This window comes from Folsomia candida, unplaced genomic scaffold (assembly GCF_002217175.1).
Source record: "Folsomia candida strain VU population unplaced genomic scaffold, ASM221717v1 Fcan01_Sc038, whole genome shotgun sequence".
Lineage (NCBI taxonomy): Eukaryota > Metazoa > Arthropoda > Collembola > Entomobryomorpha > Isotomidae > Folsomia > Folsomia candida.
The window spans coordinates 979,501-995,695 of NW_019091230.1; the positions used below are offsets into that span (position 1 = coordinate 979,501).

The 16,195-nt window shown below is 35.2% G+C and overlaps 2 protein-coding genes across 2 annotated transcripts; both read right to left on the reverse strand.

Moving 5' to 3' along the window:
* Window positions 1–1,241: 1,241 nt before the first annotated feature.
* Window positions 1,242–5,802, reverse strand: LOC110861161. Its single transcript, XM_022110273.2, has 8 exons — window positions 5,640–5,802; window positions 5,217–5,419; window positions 4,756–4,908; window positions 4,348–4,503; window positions 3,761–3,963; window positions 2,982–3,360; window positions 2,303–2,445; window positions 1,242–2,228 (listed from the first exon to the last, which is right to left on the reverse strand). The coding sequence occupies exons 2-8, from the start codon at window positions 5,404–5,406 to the stop codon at window positions 2,205–2,207; spliced, it is 1,248 nt and encodes a 415-aa protein (XP_021965965.1). The 5' UTR covers window positions 5,407–5,419; window positions 5,640–5,802; the 3' UTR covers window positions 1,242–2,204.
* A 1,062-nt stretch (window positions 5,803–6,864) lies between these two features.
* On the reverse strand, window positions 6,865–8,439 carry LOC110861197. Its single transcript, XM_022110308.2, has 3 exons — window positions 8,062–8,439; window positions 7,763–7,836; window positions 6,865–7,358 (listed from the first exon to the last, which is right to left on the reverse strand). The coding sequence occupies exons 1-3, from the start codon at window positions 8,348–8,350 to the stop codon at window positions 6,972–6,974; spliced, it is 750 nt and encodes a 249-aa protein (XP_021966000.1). The 5' UTR covers window positions 8,351–8,439; the 3' UTR covers window positions 6,865–6,971.
* Window positions 8,440–16,195: the final 7,756 nt, after the last annotated feature.

Below are 16,195 nucleotides of genomic sequence, written 5' to 3' on the forward strand. Positions count from 1 at the left end.
TATCCCGACTTTTCGGTGAAGAGCAGTTAAATGATAACGGCAACACAAAGGGGGGTTCTCTTAAATAACTAATATTTATTTAAAGCTGGAATATGAATTATTTTACACGCTATAAAAATATTTAAAGAAGAAGAACCCTAAAATAAAGATGTTGCTCATAAGGAGGTATTAGACTGAATGTCTTTCCAAAGAGAGAAAAAGAAGGAGGAAAAGAAAGCTGAGACGAGAGCAAGGTTGCCTCGTTCTTCCCGAGTGGGAGAAAGATCTTCCGGCTATTGCCAGATGGCAGAAGGGATAGATTTCTCCACGGGTGGGTCGGATTGAGACCCGTATCACTGGTGTGATCAGCACCAGTGGTACGGGTTACAACCTTCAAATTTGTTCCAGTAGCCTTAATAGGTGTGGGTGGGGTCTGCATAAGTTAAGTCGTCGTACAGATAATGACGTAACATTTATCATCGATATTATGAAATTATTTAGACAAAGAACAATTTCCAAAAAATAATTTCCTCCCTTTGAAGAGCATATAAATGCAGTATAAATTCTATATTAAGTAAACTATCCTAAATCTAGAGTCAACTTTACTCTTTATCAAGTTTACGTCAGTCTGGATTTAATAAAGTTTGCTTAATATAAAATTCAGTGTGCACTTACGTTTCGTAAGGGTAAAATCATTTCTAAAATGTAATTAATTTTTTGTGTACTTTTTTTGTCTGCAGATATTCCTGCATTCACTTAGGTTTGACAATTTTGGTAATTTTTGTCAAAACTGGTCCTGACGCATATGCATATGTAGGCAAACAACTCAGTTTTAATGTGCTCGAATCTAGCTAGCAGATATTTTTTTACCACTTTTCACGAGATACTGAAGATCACACATGCAAAAAAAAGGTTGAACTCGAGGTCCGCCATTTACATAGATGTTTACATGCCAACAACTATAATACCCATTTATGTTTATGTATGTAATTGCATCTATGTTATAAGCTGGAAATGTTTGTCTGCAACGGAAGTGAAAGTAATTTTCCGTGACGGAAGTAAAACTGGAAAAAGTTTCACTTCCTCGCCAACAGGCATTTCCAGCTAATTATATAAATAGATATAATAAAAAAAATAATTCGTTGGAATTATGAAAAATTCAACTTAATTTTCACGAAAATCAAATACGCTCTCGCCCGGCGGAAGACGGGCTTATACGCTAGTATTTTATATTTTACTTGGATAACGGATACCCACATAATTTATATTTAGCTAAATTTTATTACTTTCGTAATCCGCGTATGTTAAGTCGTTCACTTCAGCGTAAAGTCTGTCAAATTGTAGCTTACAGACACATACAAACATTTGAATAAATTTACAGTACATAGCTTTCTATTTTAATGTCAGACATTGAAACAGGATCACTTCTCTATCCTCCGTTGATAAATACGTTTGCGTCTGCACAACTAATCCTAAGCGGTATATACACTCTTAAAAACGCGGTGTTAATCCTCTACGAACGGTATGGATATACATCTGTGATTTCACCCCGCGGGGATGATGTTTCTCATTTAATTGTGATAAAATTAACCCAAGCCAGTGACAATTTGTGACCATGCGGGCAAGACTTATCACCATGCGGTGAAAAACATTATAAGCACTTAATTGGTGAAGTCACACATGCACACCGCGTGGTGACGATTAACACAGGGTTTTTAAGAGTATGCATATGTATGTACCCGTTCTCGTGTATGTATGTATGTATGTATGTATCTATGTATGCTACAAAAATTAATTAATAGTGAATCCGAGTAATATGAAGTAATTGTGACTACTTTGTGAATACATTTTTCTGTTGAAATGAATAAAACCGAATAATAATTATCGATATTTTTAGTATTGAATAATGTAAATTAATGTTTTTAACCTTATATATAAACTTAAGGAATATCTGCAAGTGAAGCGTTAACTGAGAAATGTTCAGCACTGAATTTTGGCAAAATATGTACCAATTAAAACAGCTTGGATTTAATTTTTCATAAATTTGCGCCTTGCCGAAATAAACTAACTTTTGAAGTAATTATTATGACAACACAAAATTGTAAACCTTGTAAAGATATTAAAATCACATTTGGATCAAGCTCAGGATATGTATGTATGTAAATATTTATATATGTAAATATGTATCTTCCGTACAGGTTTAGATTCGTGAATTATACACGAACTTAATTATTATCGCTGAGTTGTTTCTAAATTCAAAAAAAAAAATTAGTATCGTACTTTCTGTTTAAAATCGTAACGTTTATGTAAATCCGAGTCATACCGATCCCTTTGTAACGAAATGAGTCGTATCGCTCAGCCTGATGTGCGGAACGTTCCCATTTTCCACGCTGACGGCCATCGCTCTGACATCGTAGCCGGTTGAAGGCTGGAGTCCGTGCAGGTCAAAATGTGCGGAACCCACAACTGTTAATTTTTTTTAATTTAAAAACTCGCATAAAAATTTGACAATCACCAAAAATAAACGTCAGCAATATGTAAGTAAAATAAATAAACTCGCGAAAACGGAGTACAATACTCGAAGTGGATGATTTCATAGAAAAATTCGCCATTCTTGACGTCAGACCTCGTTTATATGTAGGTCACCAAGATGGATGCCGATACGATGGCGATTTCTTTATCAAAATTAAGTATGTATAAATGTCTAAAATTGTCAAAACAAAAAAGTCGACAATTTTGACCTTTGACATCGTTACCGTGGTGTCGTGACCTCTTGGCCTACATGGTCACTTGGCGAAAGGCCTCTTGCTTTAAAAATTGGATTTAGAAATCCGATAACAAAATTTAAAAAAAAACTTAATTCGTGCAAGAATTATCGTTCCAACAAACAGACAGACGGACGGACGGACAAATCGATCCCAGTAACTACATACGTCTCACTTCCTTTTGCTCATTAATTATCGAAAGTTTATTACCTCCAGTATTTAAAAATATTTCCTTACCGTTCAAATGGTCAAACACTTCACGCGTATTGAATCCATCAATTCTCCACTCTTTCCACTTTTCAATTGTGCATTTCTTCACGTCGAAGTCCAAATTGGTCAAAACCCTTTCTGCAAACTTCCACTCGTCGTCAACCTCCTCGTCGGAGATCTTGTATTGGAGGAAGAAGCACATATTCGTGTCTGGCGGACCCTTATCCTCGTCCCGGTAAGTGATCAGTCGGACAGTCGTGTCGCCGCGGAAGGTGGCTTGGTGCAGCTTAACCGGTGGGTAGAACAGGGTGACGTTCGTGTGGAGAGTTATTATGTGGGTGGAGACCTCGTTATGGGGTTGGCAGGAGCAGCCTCCACGTCGAAATAGTTCCGGGATGTATTCGAACTGTGGATTTGAGGAAATATGCAAATGTTCATTATGTCTTGGGGGTATTCACTACAAGTTCTTATCGTTAGCAACGTTAGGTTAATTTGGGTTATTCATTACGAGTTCGACAATTCGGATCGTAATACAATTTTGGAGAAAAAATGCTGACTAAATAATCGTTTTGGAGATGCAAATTTTGAAGCCAAATATTGAACCAATTTGTTTGTTAATTTGGCGACTTGTAAAGAGAGTGTCCAAAGTTCGCCAGTAAAAAATTGGATTTAATCGAGAACTTGCCCTCCCAAAGACTTGAAAAAATTATGTTGCTCGGTGAGAACATGCGAAATAGTAATGAATATCCCCAATAGGTATTTGCAAAAATTATTTGATAGTACAGATTTGCAAAAAAATCGCACACCTTCAGGGTTGATTCGTTCTCGGTATTGATAACGCTGAATTTATCCTTGAACGGATTATCATTATTGATCTCGACCCCACCGCATTTCCACGTCCATGTCGCGGGGGGCTGGGCATCCACGACGCAGTTAATTTGACCCTTCTCCCCGTACGTTAGGGTGAGTTGTTTTGGTCGCGACTCTGTCTTAATGAATCGCGGTGGTCCTAGTTGATTTTGAGAGATTTTTAAATATTAGCACAATGGAAGAAAATGTGTGCTTAAAGTTTACAATTAAAAATTGGAAAATTAGAGTTCCCAATTAAAAAAATATATGTAAGTACACTCCAGACTTGGACAGTTTTTAAAGGATGAAATCTCAAGGTTAAGAAGCCTTCAGAAAAATTGGAACTCATCGAAACTGGCTTATCTTAATTGTTAAGAACTCACAGTCATTCTATCAGTCAACTTATTGACTAGGAATTGGTCTTCCAGAATTTTAAAACAAATTCCTAGAGCGGAAAAATGATTAAAAATGTTTCGACTTTGACAAGTTTGATGCTGAGTCATTGAATCCTGAATACGATAATTTAATGGAGCACAAAACATACGCTTAATTCGTAAATTGATTTGCATCTTTTTCTCCTCCTTGTACTTGTCATCCTCAGTTGCGGTAGCGACACAGATATATTTCCGTTTTTCGTCACGTTCCTGACTCGGGTGATAAATTATTAGGGAGCCATCTTCCTGCAGGACCATATCTTGAGCTGTAAATGGGTTTATTTAAACACAATTTAATTACTATAAACGATCATTATTTCTTCGTATCCTTAGTATCGAAAATTAGTTAATGCAGAAAAAATATGGGGCCAAGCTTCGTTACCTTAGTAACGCAATTTTTTATGATAACATCTTACATACAACGCTTACCAAATCAATTAACCGTCTTAACTAATTTTACGACACGAAGAATTCGAAGTAATCATGAATACCCTCAATATTTATTTAGGCCAACTCACGAAAATCGTTGGGATCTCGATCATCATCAATTTTCCAGGTTATCTTCACCACAAACTTTTCATTGCTACTGGTTGCAGAACATCTTACCCTGAAATTTTCTGCATCCCGTGAAATGTACTGGATGGCGGGGGTCGTGCCAAAACTTATCGTTCCTAAAATAAATAAATAAAATCACACGTATTAAAATTTTAGCAAATCAATTAGAAAATTTACGCCGGCCTTGGTAACATTGTAAAATCCGTAAATCCTGTAAACTTAAAAACCTTCGCAAAATATTATGAACATTTTTAAGGAAATTCAGCTCAAAATTTGGTGTCAACTTGCTCATTTCGAAAAAGATGCCCTTAGAAGAGCGTAGTTTCATTTTGTAAAAACTTGTAAGATTATTTTTGCAAAATTTACATATATTTGGAGTTTACAAAGACTGTGTGAATTAGCTCAATGATAATTAAACAGTTACCAATAAATCCAATAATCAGAAACACAATCAACACGATCAATCCAATCAGGAAGAGTACGCCAATTATGCCCCCGACAACTTGTGGCCACTTTAAGGATCCATCCGTCCTCCGAAATTCGTACCACTCCGTGTCAAGGTGTCCTTTAGTGGCTCCACCTTCATTTTGTGGCACCGGGATAAAACCCGACATTTCTTAATATTCACTGAAATAAGAAAAAATCAACACTCTTAAACACCCAGTCTTAAATAAAATAAAACCAAGCGGTATTCATATTTAACTCTATTAACGTGGTATTGATCAAAAATCCGGTGTAGCAATATTTAGCTCGGTACTAAAGCTTTGTCATATCGGTACCAAATTTTTATGGACCGGTATAATTTTAATACCAACTGATAGCAACTTTAATATCGAGAACTCAATACCTGCGTGACTACACCAGGACCAAATTTCTAACAGTGAATAACTATGCAGAAAATTAACTCTTCACTGCATATGTATAACGATATACATAAATATCTAAATTAATCTGGATTTCGGCAGCAAACGAGCACCCCGGCCAGCATGGAATGACTGACACATGTTGTCATATTTTTGCACTGCTGGAATATGTATGTAAATGGAGTTAAATATTATCCAGCATGAAAGGTAAAGTCGGCACTTCTATGGAAAAGTGAAACAAAAAGAGGCAAAACAAACCAGTTGGCCTTGCGCAATTTTAAGCAGAGCTGCATCCAGTAAAGCTGCATGTGCTTCATTAGTGCATGTATTTTTTACAGCAAAATATCCTGCATTGAGCGAGTTTCCAGTCAACACGAGAATCTGAAAATGATACATATGAATGCAAATAAATACAAATATGTATGCGAGAATATGAGTGATTTGTACAAATATGAACGTATGCTGAAATTAGAAATGGGCAGAATAACATGGTTTTGAGGTTACGAGTGATACACGACACTTACCTATTTACATGACTGATAATACGTATGTAATTAATAATTAATGTCATAATAATCAACAGTGACACGACACTTACTTATTAACATGACTGATAATATGTATGTAATTAATGTCATAATAATCAACAGTGAAAGAGAAAACCACGGATCACTGCCGACTACAAAATATGTTTACGACATAATTTCATTAAAAAAGTGAACATGGAATGTAATGCAAAATGCAAGTGAGGTTGCTAATTTTGTTCCAAATGGGGTAAAAATCCGTGCTTCCACTGTCATTCATGTTATATTAATTACAAATATATCCTCAAGATACATAGGCTGATATTACAAATCATTTTCACACATATACATATGTATGTATATAAAATTTAGATATTTAATGCAGCATGTATGTATGCAACACAAATGTGTTAGGGTAATATAATTTGCATTAGCTATATAATTGGAGATAAGTATGTACATATGTATCATACATAAATACAGTACATATTTATGTAAATGATATGTGTCATACATATTTACATTCGGTGCATATTTATAAATATCAGAAATAAGATGTACATACATACGTGTACATCTTATTTATTATTCACAAACATGTATTTTTTAAAACGAAAATGTAATTTATATACAAATGCCAGTGTGACAATCTGTATGTATTTGTACCATGGTAAATGACACAATGGACATAAAATGGTTGATTTATTGTTTTAAAATGTTTATTCCTGCTCCATCGGAGCTTACCTTATCGACATGTGCATGTATGTACATACGTGTCGTGGGACTCACAACTTACATTTTTACATACGACATAGACGCCCATACTGGGTTATTAGAAGCCCCATACACTACCAAATTCCGGTCAGGCTGAAATACAAGTCTAGCGGTTATTCCCTCGGTATACGAGGCCCAAAACGGCCTGTTTTCTTGATTGTACAGAACAAGATTTCCATCGTGTTGAAATGTTAGGCGAAATCCTTCCCCTTCTGTGAGCACGGACCAAGTCGCTCTACCATCTTCGTCTCGGATAACTAAATTGCTGTTTATCCACTCCAACCGACCCCTGGCAATCAAACAGCGGTAATTCGAAGCAAAAGTAGTTCCACGCTCGATAAGGCACTGTTCCAACTGTGGATAACCTTGTCGTATAAGCTCGGCATTTGAGACGAGGTGGCCAGGCTGTTTTAAACAAGAAGGTGGAATTTAGCTACATATGTACATGCATGTCATATTAAGGTAGGGTTTGATGACTCATCAGCAACAGCTTCAAAATCAAGCATTGGCAATCATTTCTAGGCTGTGGGAATTTATTTTAAAATTTTGACATTCTGAGGGCGTTTTCTAAATTTGAGATCTCCTCCTTCAAAAACTTTTAAAATTGGGAGTGTGCATGTATATGTATATTTTTAAAAAATGGAAACGACCTGTTCTATACATTTGTCGTACAGAATTTTTAATAAATTCCCAGTACTAAAAAATTATTAAAAATGTACTGATTGACTATTTTCGCGTTGAGTTATCCACTCCAACGTTAGAAGTGATTATGCAAATATATATTTATTATCAGAAAGGTTAAAGCTTACTAGCACATTTCCAATCCCAACGATAACGGGGGCAGGATGATCAGGAACCATTGCAGTGATATTGGCGACTGGTGCTGCCGTGAAAAATAATTTGCATCAATGTCACTCGAGGGTCATGCATATATTACGTCAAAAATTACGCCTGTGTGTAGACCACTGACCCACCTGGTCCCTGTCCTACTCATATTAAGGTAAAATGAGTAGGACAGCCGATCCAAAGCTACCCAAACCTCTTTTTAATGACGTAATATATGGGTTTTCCTTCCATTTTTATCTTCATAAATATTAAATCTGCTTACACTCCAATGTGACATTTCGCAATGCCCGAATCTCCGTTTTGAGGTTGGCCTCAATCCTTAACAAAAGTTTCTCCTGTTCTTTAAGTGCCGATAGTATGTTTGAATTAAGTGCTTTCTGAGTTGGCTGAGAGAGCTTGAGTGGTTCGGGAACAGGACACAGAATTTTGTTTAATGGAGACAATGTCGATAAAAGACGTGGGGCCCTGGTTGGCAGTTCTTCTCTAAATCTGGCTTGACACACATTTAAGGAAACTAGGAATAAAAATCTGCTCAGTAAATTGAAGTCCATTTCAAGTTTTTAGATATGTAGATAATGAGTATTTAATTTTCCTGCAAAATATTTTTTGGATGACGTGCTTTGTAGAGATTTACCAATCTTGTTCTCTCTTTTTATACCGTATTCAACCAAGTAATATCGTATTTATGAAGTATGTAGTCACTACTTGGAAAGACGGGATGATGATAAATAAGTACAGATTACTTGGATTATGTACTTGGTAGTGACCCCATGAATTGCTTGACCCTGCAAGAATATGCAAATCTTTTCCCGTAATTAAGCTAAGGATACTAATGATTTTTATAAACATATATAGATTATGGTCATCTGACAGCGAGAAATGCATCACAGTTTCCAAATATCTACATATCCTTCTGCGAAAACAAATCAGTAAAATATTTTATTCATTCATTTCCAAGAATTAAAATGGGGTTATTTATATGAAGACAACAACAAATACGCTACATTCTAAACTTTCTTCCACGTAATAAGCGCCGTCACAGTATAACTTAGCATCACATACAAATATTCCGACCTATTCGATCTACAACATTTGAACAATTTTATCCCCATTATTTCACCATGCATGCAAATTGATTTCATCGAACGAACCCTGCGCCTCACATATTTCTTGTCGTTACTTCTATTCATATGGAATTTGCACTTTGCCAAAATCTCATTTGTAGTATCATTCATAGCGACAAGAAATGACAGTATGAATTGAATCGTTGTCGGGGCAAGGATTCCCGTCACGGGGAAAAATATGTAGATCGACGTCGGAATGAAGCCCCTCATTCGGATCGAGATGTAGTTTGCTATCACCGTGAGCATGAAAACTGTCGTCAATGCGGAGAATATTATCCCTCCAAACGCTCTGGACATGGCAGTAGCGCAAATTCGCAAAACGTTGTAACCCCGAAAGTATATTTCAACTTGCGCGCGAAGCTGGCTTGCTACTAGAAAAGACGTATTGTTCACGTGGTCAGCGCAGTTTAAGCCTAAGTGACCAATCGTTATACCGGAGAGGATCAGGAAACACAATGTGCGGCATATTTGCATCAGTGGGATGAAAAATCCGGGGCGGGTAATGTAGTAGAGTTGCAGTAAGGATACCTTCCAATACTTGGGGATGCAATGTTTTATCAGTAAAAATATGGGATCCAGTCTAATATCTAGAACCAGGATGAATGCAACTGCTAGCCAAGGAGAAGCCGTGTAGGCGATTAGTAAAATGTGTCCAAATATTCCTAAGGGATCCCAGTATGTTGTAGGAGGTGAAGAATGCGCACCTGAAACAAAAAAGTGTCAAGTATTTAGACAATTTATAGAATTTCAAAATTCACTCTAATGTTGGTAAGGGGCAGTTCATAAATTATACAACCCGAGGGGGTCAAAGGCTGGAATGCTACCGTAGCTACACACATATGACACATGATGCGAGGTGCGATTTTTGCGCTACATAACTTATGAACGACCCCTAAATGAAACGAGTAAATTGTGGAATATCATAGTATTCCACAAACTTTTACGGTAAAAGTTTTACCAAATAAAGGACACCTAATAAATTCGTGTAAAAGCTGGCTATAAAGTTTTACCCTAATTCTTAGAATTCGGCAGATATTACTTATCGTAAATAAATTACGCCACCACATGTTTTGTGTTAACTTACGTGATCGAATTTGGGCATCAAGTCTTTTCAAATAATTGCCGAAAAGTTTCAACTCCTCGGCGTAGAAGGAAAATGACAATTCCGTGACCAAAGTTAGCACTTCTACGAATAAGAACAAGATGTTTCCTAGTACATCGAAGAAGGTGAGATTTATGAAAGCAGAAGAGTTAGCTGCCACTAGTATTACGGAACAGATAGGGCTACAGACCAGGGTCGCCATGGATAAAAAATAAAATAGTAACTTGGTGGATTTAGGATTTGCGACAAATTTCTTTCTAGAAGGATCCCACTCGAAAGGGTGGGGCCAGAAGTGGGAGTAATATTTAGAAAATAAATCAAGGCACGACCACATTAACGGGGTTAAAATCATTTTTATAAATTATTTTACGTCACGACGTTCCAAAGGAAAGGTTTATTGTAAAGATGGGGAACTATTTTGTTTTATATTGAGACATTTGAGTCGTAGGACTGATTCTGGTTACATACATGTCCCTAAATTTGTAAATTTATATGGAGTTATATAAAGGAATAAGTTACATATATAGTTATAAAACTTAAATTATAGTAGTCTTAATTTGGAGAGGTATTGTCATTTATTTATGAAGCAAAATGAGGGTTGCGAATTAAATACTCACAATGAAGAAGCGCAAGGTGGTTATCTCAGATTTTCACTAATTTTAAATTGTTCACGCTCATAAATAAGCGGACCCGTATTTTTGCGATTTCCAGAATGTTTCCGTCCGTGGCCGAGTTTTTAAAAAAATCAGCCAAACTAAAGATTTTTTAAAACGTTCACTTATCAATTTTTAACCCGATTTAAAAATTAAGCACAATTTTTGCTCAGAATTATATACTTCTCTGAACTTATTTAAAAAAAGACATTGTTTCCAAAAACTTTCAATTTCTAAAATTAACGTTTCTTGCATTTTAAAGAATTCAGAAATATCACATTTTTTAAATTTCTAAGATTAATTTTTATAATTTCAGGGAAATAACTAGGATCAAAAATAAAAATAGTCTAATTATTGAGATCGAGTTGAAATTCGAAAAGTTACAACTTTTTTAAAAATCCTGATTTTGGCTGAAATTTTTTGTAATTTCGTAACGGGCGAGAACATGCACATTCTGGAAAACCCAAAAATACCACTTATACATAAATATTTCTGAGCGTAATCAATTAAAAATTAGTTCCGTCAAAATCGGAGATAACCACCTTACATCTCCTCTTTGTCAATATTATCTCGTTAGTTGCTATACATTTTTTAATGCCATTTATGACGACGTTGTACAAATAGATAGCCTCCAATAACCAATTTAACTACATAAAAGGCAAACCATTGCAGAAATTCTAGAAAAATGATTAAGGACAAATCTTAAGAAGCACAAAACACGATATTCAGAATTTGAAAATGCAGAGTTTAATGGGACAGATTGGTTCATCCGATTTTTATAAGCGTATTGGAATTTTTTCGAGAGTATTAGCATCGGATAGAGTCAAGTTCTGGACAACCGTATTAAATTGATAAGAATAACTAAAATTAGTGAGGGCCGTACGTATCGATCGGAATAAATGTATACACATTCAACCAAAATTGTAGCAACTAACTAATTTATCCAAGCCTTCTTAGGTAAATATTAATGATTATTGACTTAAAGTTCAGAAAATATCGCACCGATAGGAAATTTAGAAATTTTCTTATGAATTAAGGGGAAATGTTTGAAGTTTATAATGGCAGGATGGAATTTACTTGAGTCTAGCGACGGACATGACTAGCTCAGAGAATGGCATGGGCGGTGTTGTCCTGACTAAAAACGTTCTTACAGGTGTCTAATCGTACGTATGTAGACTCAGAAATTATTTAGTGTACATACATGTGTACAAGCTTTTTTATCAAGGAGTCCCCAATTTTTCGCATCACTTCCAATGTTTTGACATATTATTTCGAAGCTACCAAATAGTATGATTTGCTCGAGACTATGGCTAATTTTTGGAGATAAATTGTTACCCCATTATAAGAAAATGTTTGACATATGTACCGCAGGTAGGATACATGCCTGGGATTTCTGTAGCGTGGTTATGCCAGTCTCTTTATATTATATTTATAGTATTTTTATTTCGTTTTACTGAGAAATACTTTTGACCAGCCAATTTCTTGTAAATTTGTTAATTTTATCAATTCTAAGCCAACTTTTAAATTAAGGTATTGATATGTAATTATATTAAGTACTTTTCAAATCAGCTCCACATCCTCGGCAAAAATTTAATCAAATATATCCCGTTTATATAAGTTTAATGCTTCTTTTAAAACATATTTTCGACTATAAAGTTCTCTAAATTCAATAGATCTAACTATCTACAATACTTTATACTTTATTAGTTGTACTTAAATTGTAATTAGATCAAAGTTATATATAAAAGGAATTGATGGAATGTACGTAACATGCACACTTAAAATTATAGGGAACATTTTGGACATAAAATGCACTCTGAATTTTGAATTAAGCATTTAAACTATAAACTAAATCCAGAGCTAACTTTTGGGAACTTTGGTATGGTTTATTTAATACAGAATTTATGATGACTTTATTTTTAAGAGTGTTGTGCGGTTAAAGCTTTTTGGATATCTTTTGCTGTACTGGGCCAGCTTAGACTCCTAAATTATTTAAGGGGGTCCGAATAACGGTTTGACGTCGATAAGAATTAATGTATGTAACAGTTTTACTAACGTATCCAATAGTTTCAATACTTTTCTCAGCATTTTAAACAATCTATCCCTATGTAATAATAAGAAATTTAATTTTCTAAACGAGATAAGATCCTGACTTGAATTTCACCCTAAACATAGAAGACAACAATTATATACGCATAAAAATAGAGATAGATACATATATAAATACAAATTTCAAGTGGGAATTTCCGACTGGGAAATACACATCTTGTAAAAATTTATTGAAAAAGCTAACAAAATATAACTTTCGGGTCGCCCTCCATGGGTTGGGGGTCAGAAGACTAGGTTTTTGGGAACTTTAAGCATTTTGTTTAAAACCTATCCTCTTGCAAAGCTAACTCCATATTCATCTCTCCATTTAATTTTAAGCAAATACTTATTTTGACAACACGCATCTAATCTAATAATCTTTAAATTTGGCATATATGCCAAATTTGTAGGTATGTATATGTACATAAATAAATGCATATGGAAATACATACTACGGAAATCCAAACAATGGTGTGTTTGTACATACGTGTATAAATGTTCAGAATTTTATGCAGATCAAGAGTTTGAAGTCATGCATACATATCCCGGAAATATTGATTTTTAAGGAGGCTAATTTTATTAATTAAATTAATTAATTTTATTTTATTGCCAAATTGGCACGCCATTTTCCCATTTTCCCCATTTGCTCCTGTGGAACAGAAAGAATGCATTGATGACGAAAAACGAACCTCACGTACGCAAACGAGCATCACGTACGCATTTACGATTGAAACTAGTTCCTCAATGTGATAGATGCATTGATCAGGAGTTACAGATGCATAAATCGATAATTTCTGACATCCAATCGTACCAACTGAAATATTTAAAAGGCTTCGACTTTCAATTTGAAATTGATCAATATGTATGCATGTATATAGTTTCAGTGCAGACATCGCAAATTTAAGTAGGGATATTATTTACGAGATTAATAAGTTTGCGAAACGAATAAGAAAGTTTGCCAAAAAGCTAGTGTAACATGAGTGTTTCTTTTGTGGTCCTCTGCATACCTATGTATGTAGTTCATATCGTGTGCATATGTACATACGTATGCATGATTTTTATTCTTCGAAATGTTCAAAACTTTCAATATATGTTCATTTGTTTACTTTATATAGTACACAAATTTCAGAGACAATTGCGAAATAAATAAGTAATAAGTGGACCACTTATTAAGTGGACTCCACTTAATCAGGATTTAAGCTAACGCGATTCGCGAGCTTTGTAAAATTTATAAAACCTTGTTCCTAAAGTGTAGGGAGTTCTACTAAATGTTGTGGGCATTCATTATTTCTTGGTATGCTTAGTGTCGCAAAATAGGTTACGAAGAAAAAAATAAGGGGTCAAGCTTCGTAAAAATTGGAAGCGTAGTAACTTTTTACGACAGATTTTTTACGACAGAGTCTAACGACGCTTAAAAAATTTCGTAACCGTCGTAACTTAAATATTTTAAGATACGAAGAACACTAAAGGATTCTTCGTCATCAAGATGCTTTCAGAAGCGTTTCTGCCCTTTGTAAAACACCATATCAAAGTTTTGAAATTTCTGAAAGCTGCACCGTTTGTGTTTAACAAGGTTAAAAACGAAATTTCGATATCCGAGACCAAAAATACAAGGATATTCAGACAACTTGTGCAAGGTTTGGAGTGGACATATCTGTTCGGTATGTCCACCGTGGTTTACAGATTAATGAAAAATGGATGTCCCGGAAAAATGATGGAAGCCTTGATGATTCTCTGCTGCACGCTGAATTTACTGCTGTTTAGCTACGGGTGGGATCCAAACGTAAAAGCAGTGGCCCAAATGAATGCTTTGATAAAATTCGACAAGGATTTTGGTACGTTAATATTTCTAGGGTACTGAAATCTCTGTTTTTCACTTTTCAGTTACTCGAATGTTCCCCTTTTACCCAAACATTTTGAATGTCTAATTAATTAGTCTGTGACCTTAAAATTATTTATTTTCGGATTACATACAATCATGTAACTATCTAAATACGTGCATATTTTTCCAAACTTAGATGCTAAAATTTTTCCTCACTATTTAAGTATCTAAATATTAAAATCAGAACTGCTCAAATTTTCAGGGTTTCTTTCTTTCCGGTTTTGCTACATGTTTTGCACTGAAAAGTAACGCATCGTGCAAGAAATATGCGTCATCTGGCTATGAACTAGTGCAGCGGGAAGTAATTTCTTACGCTTCGCATTTCGTTCCTTGTAAATCAAAATGGTTACAAGATATATACCATTAAAATGTCGTAGGGTCAATTGGGGTAAGAGTGTTTTTGATGAAATTTTATTTTTATTTATATCTTTGACCTCATAATAATTGTGGTCAACTAGTGCAGTGTACATTGTTAAATAGTTAATTGTTGTAATTGTTCATACAAGTTTTCATATCAAGTCGCCCCAGAACTACCGCAAAATCAATTTTCCCAAAAGCGAATTTAGAACTGAGAAAATAAAATCTATTGAAATATTTTGAAATTTTGATTACTTCTTAACCACCAGGTAAAAAAAATTCAACTTTTTAAATACAAGTCTTCATATGTTATATAATTTGTATACAATATTTTAACTACCGTAGTAGCTTTGAAACCTAATTACAATTGACTCACTCTTGCCCCTCAGTTGTGCGGGATCTGGGGCAAGTGTGCTTTTTCTGTGGGGCAAGTGTGATTTCTAAATAAATTATCAATTACATATCAATTACAAATTTCAGACCTATAATGGTGCTGAAATATATAAGGACGACCAACAGGGGTGTAGGGGGACGGTGGACAGTGGATCAAATGGCTAAAACTATTACTGATGTCCAATAGAAGTTGACCGTGCGACAATCTGCCAATTGTCATCAAGTTCCAGAATGGACACTAATATTGAAGACCAAGCCATGGAAGGGGAGGAAGACAATCAGCCCTTGGATGTGACTGTTTTCATCGGTGTCAAAACTCGGTGGGATATTCAACTTGAGCAATGGACTAGACGTAATCCCGGAAGAATTTTACCGAAAGCAGAATTCGCTAATTTTCTCGGACTGAGACGAGTCCCGAAGTCATTCGAAAAGGGTTCGAAGTAACTGGCATCATGGCTTTGAATAGACGTGCAATTTCGCAAGATAAAATTGATCCCAATAAGTTGCAACGTTATGCAGCTGTGACCAATAAGGATCAGTCTAATGGGCAGCCGGGGCAACAATTGATGGCCATTTTTAATCAACAGAAACAAATTTTGAATCGGCTCAGTAAAATGCAAGGTACAGTTGATACTCAAGATTCAACATTTGAAGAGCTTTTACTCAAAACTGTGACGCGTCAAAAACAAAAGGAGACGCAAAAGAGGGGACGAATTGACACTGCTGAGATAATTACCCAATGAACTTATTTAGAATTACTTAAGCAGAAGAAGAATGAAGTTCAACAAAAGAATGCA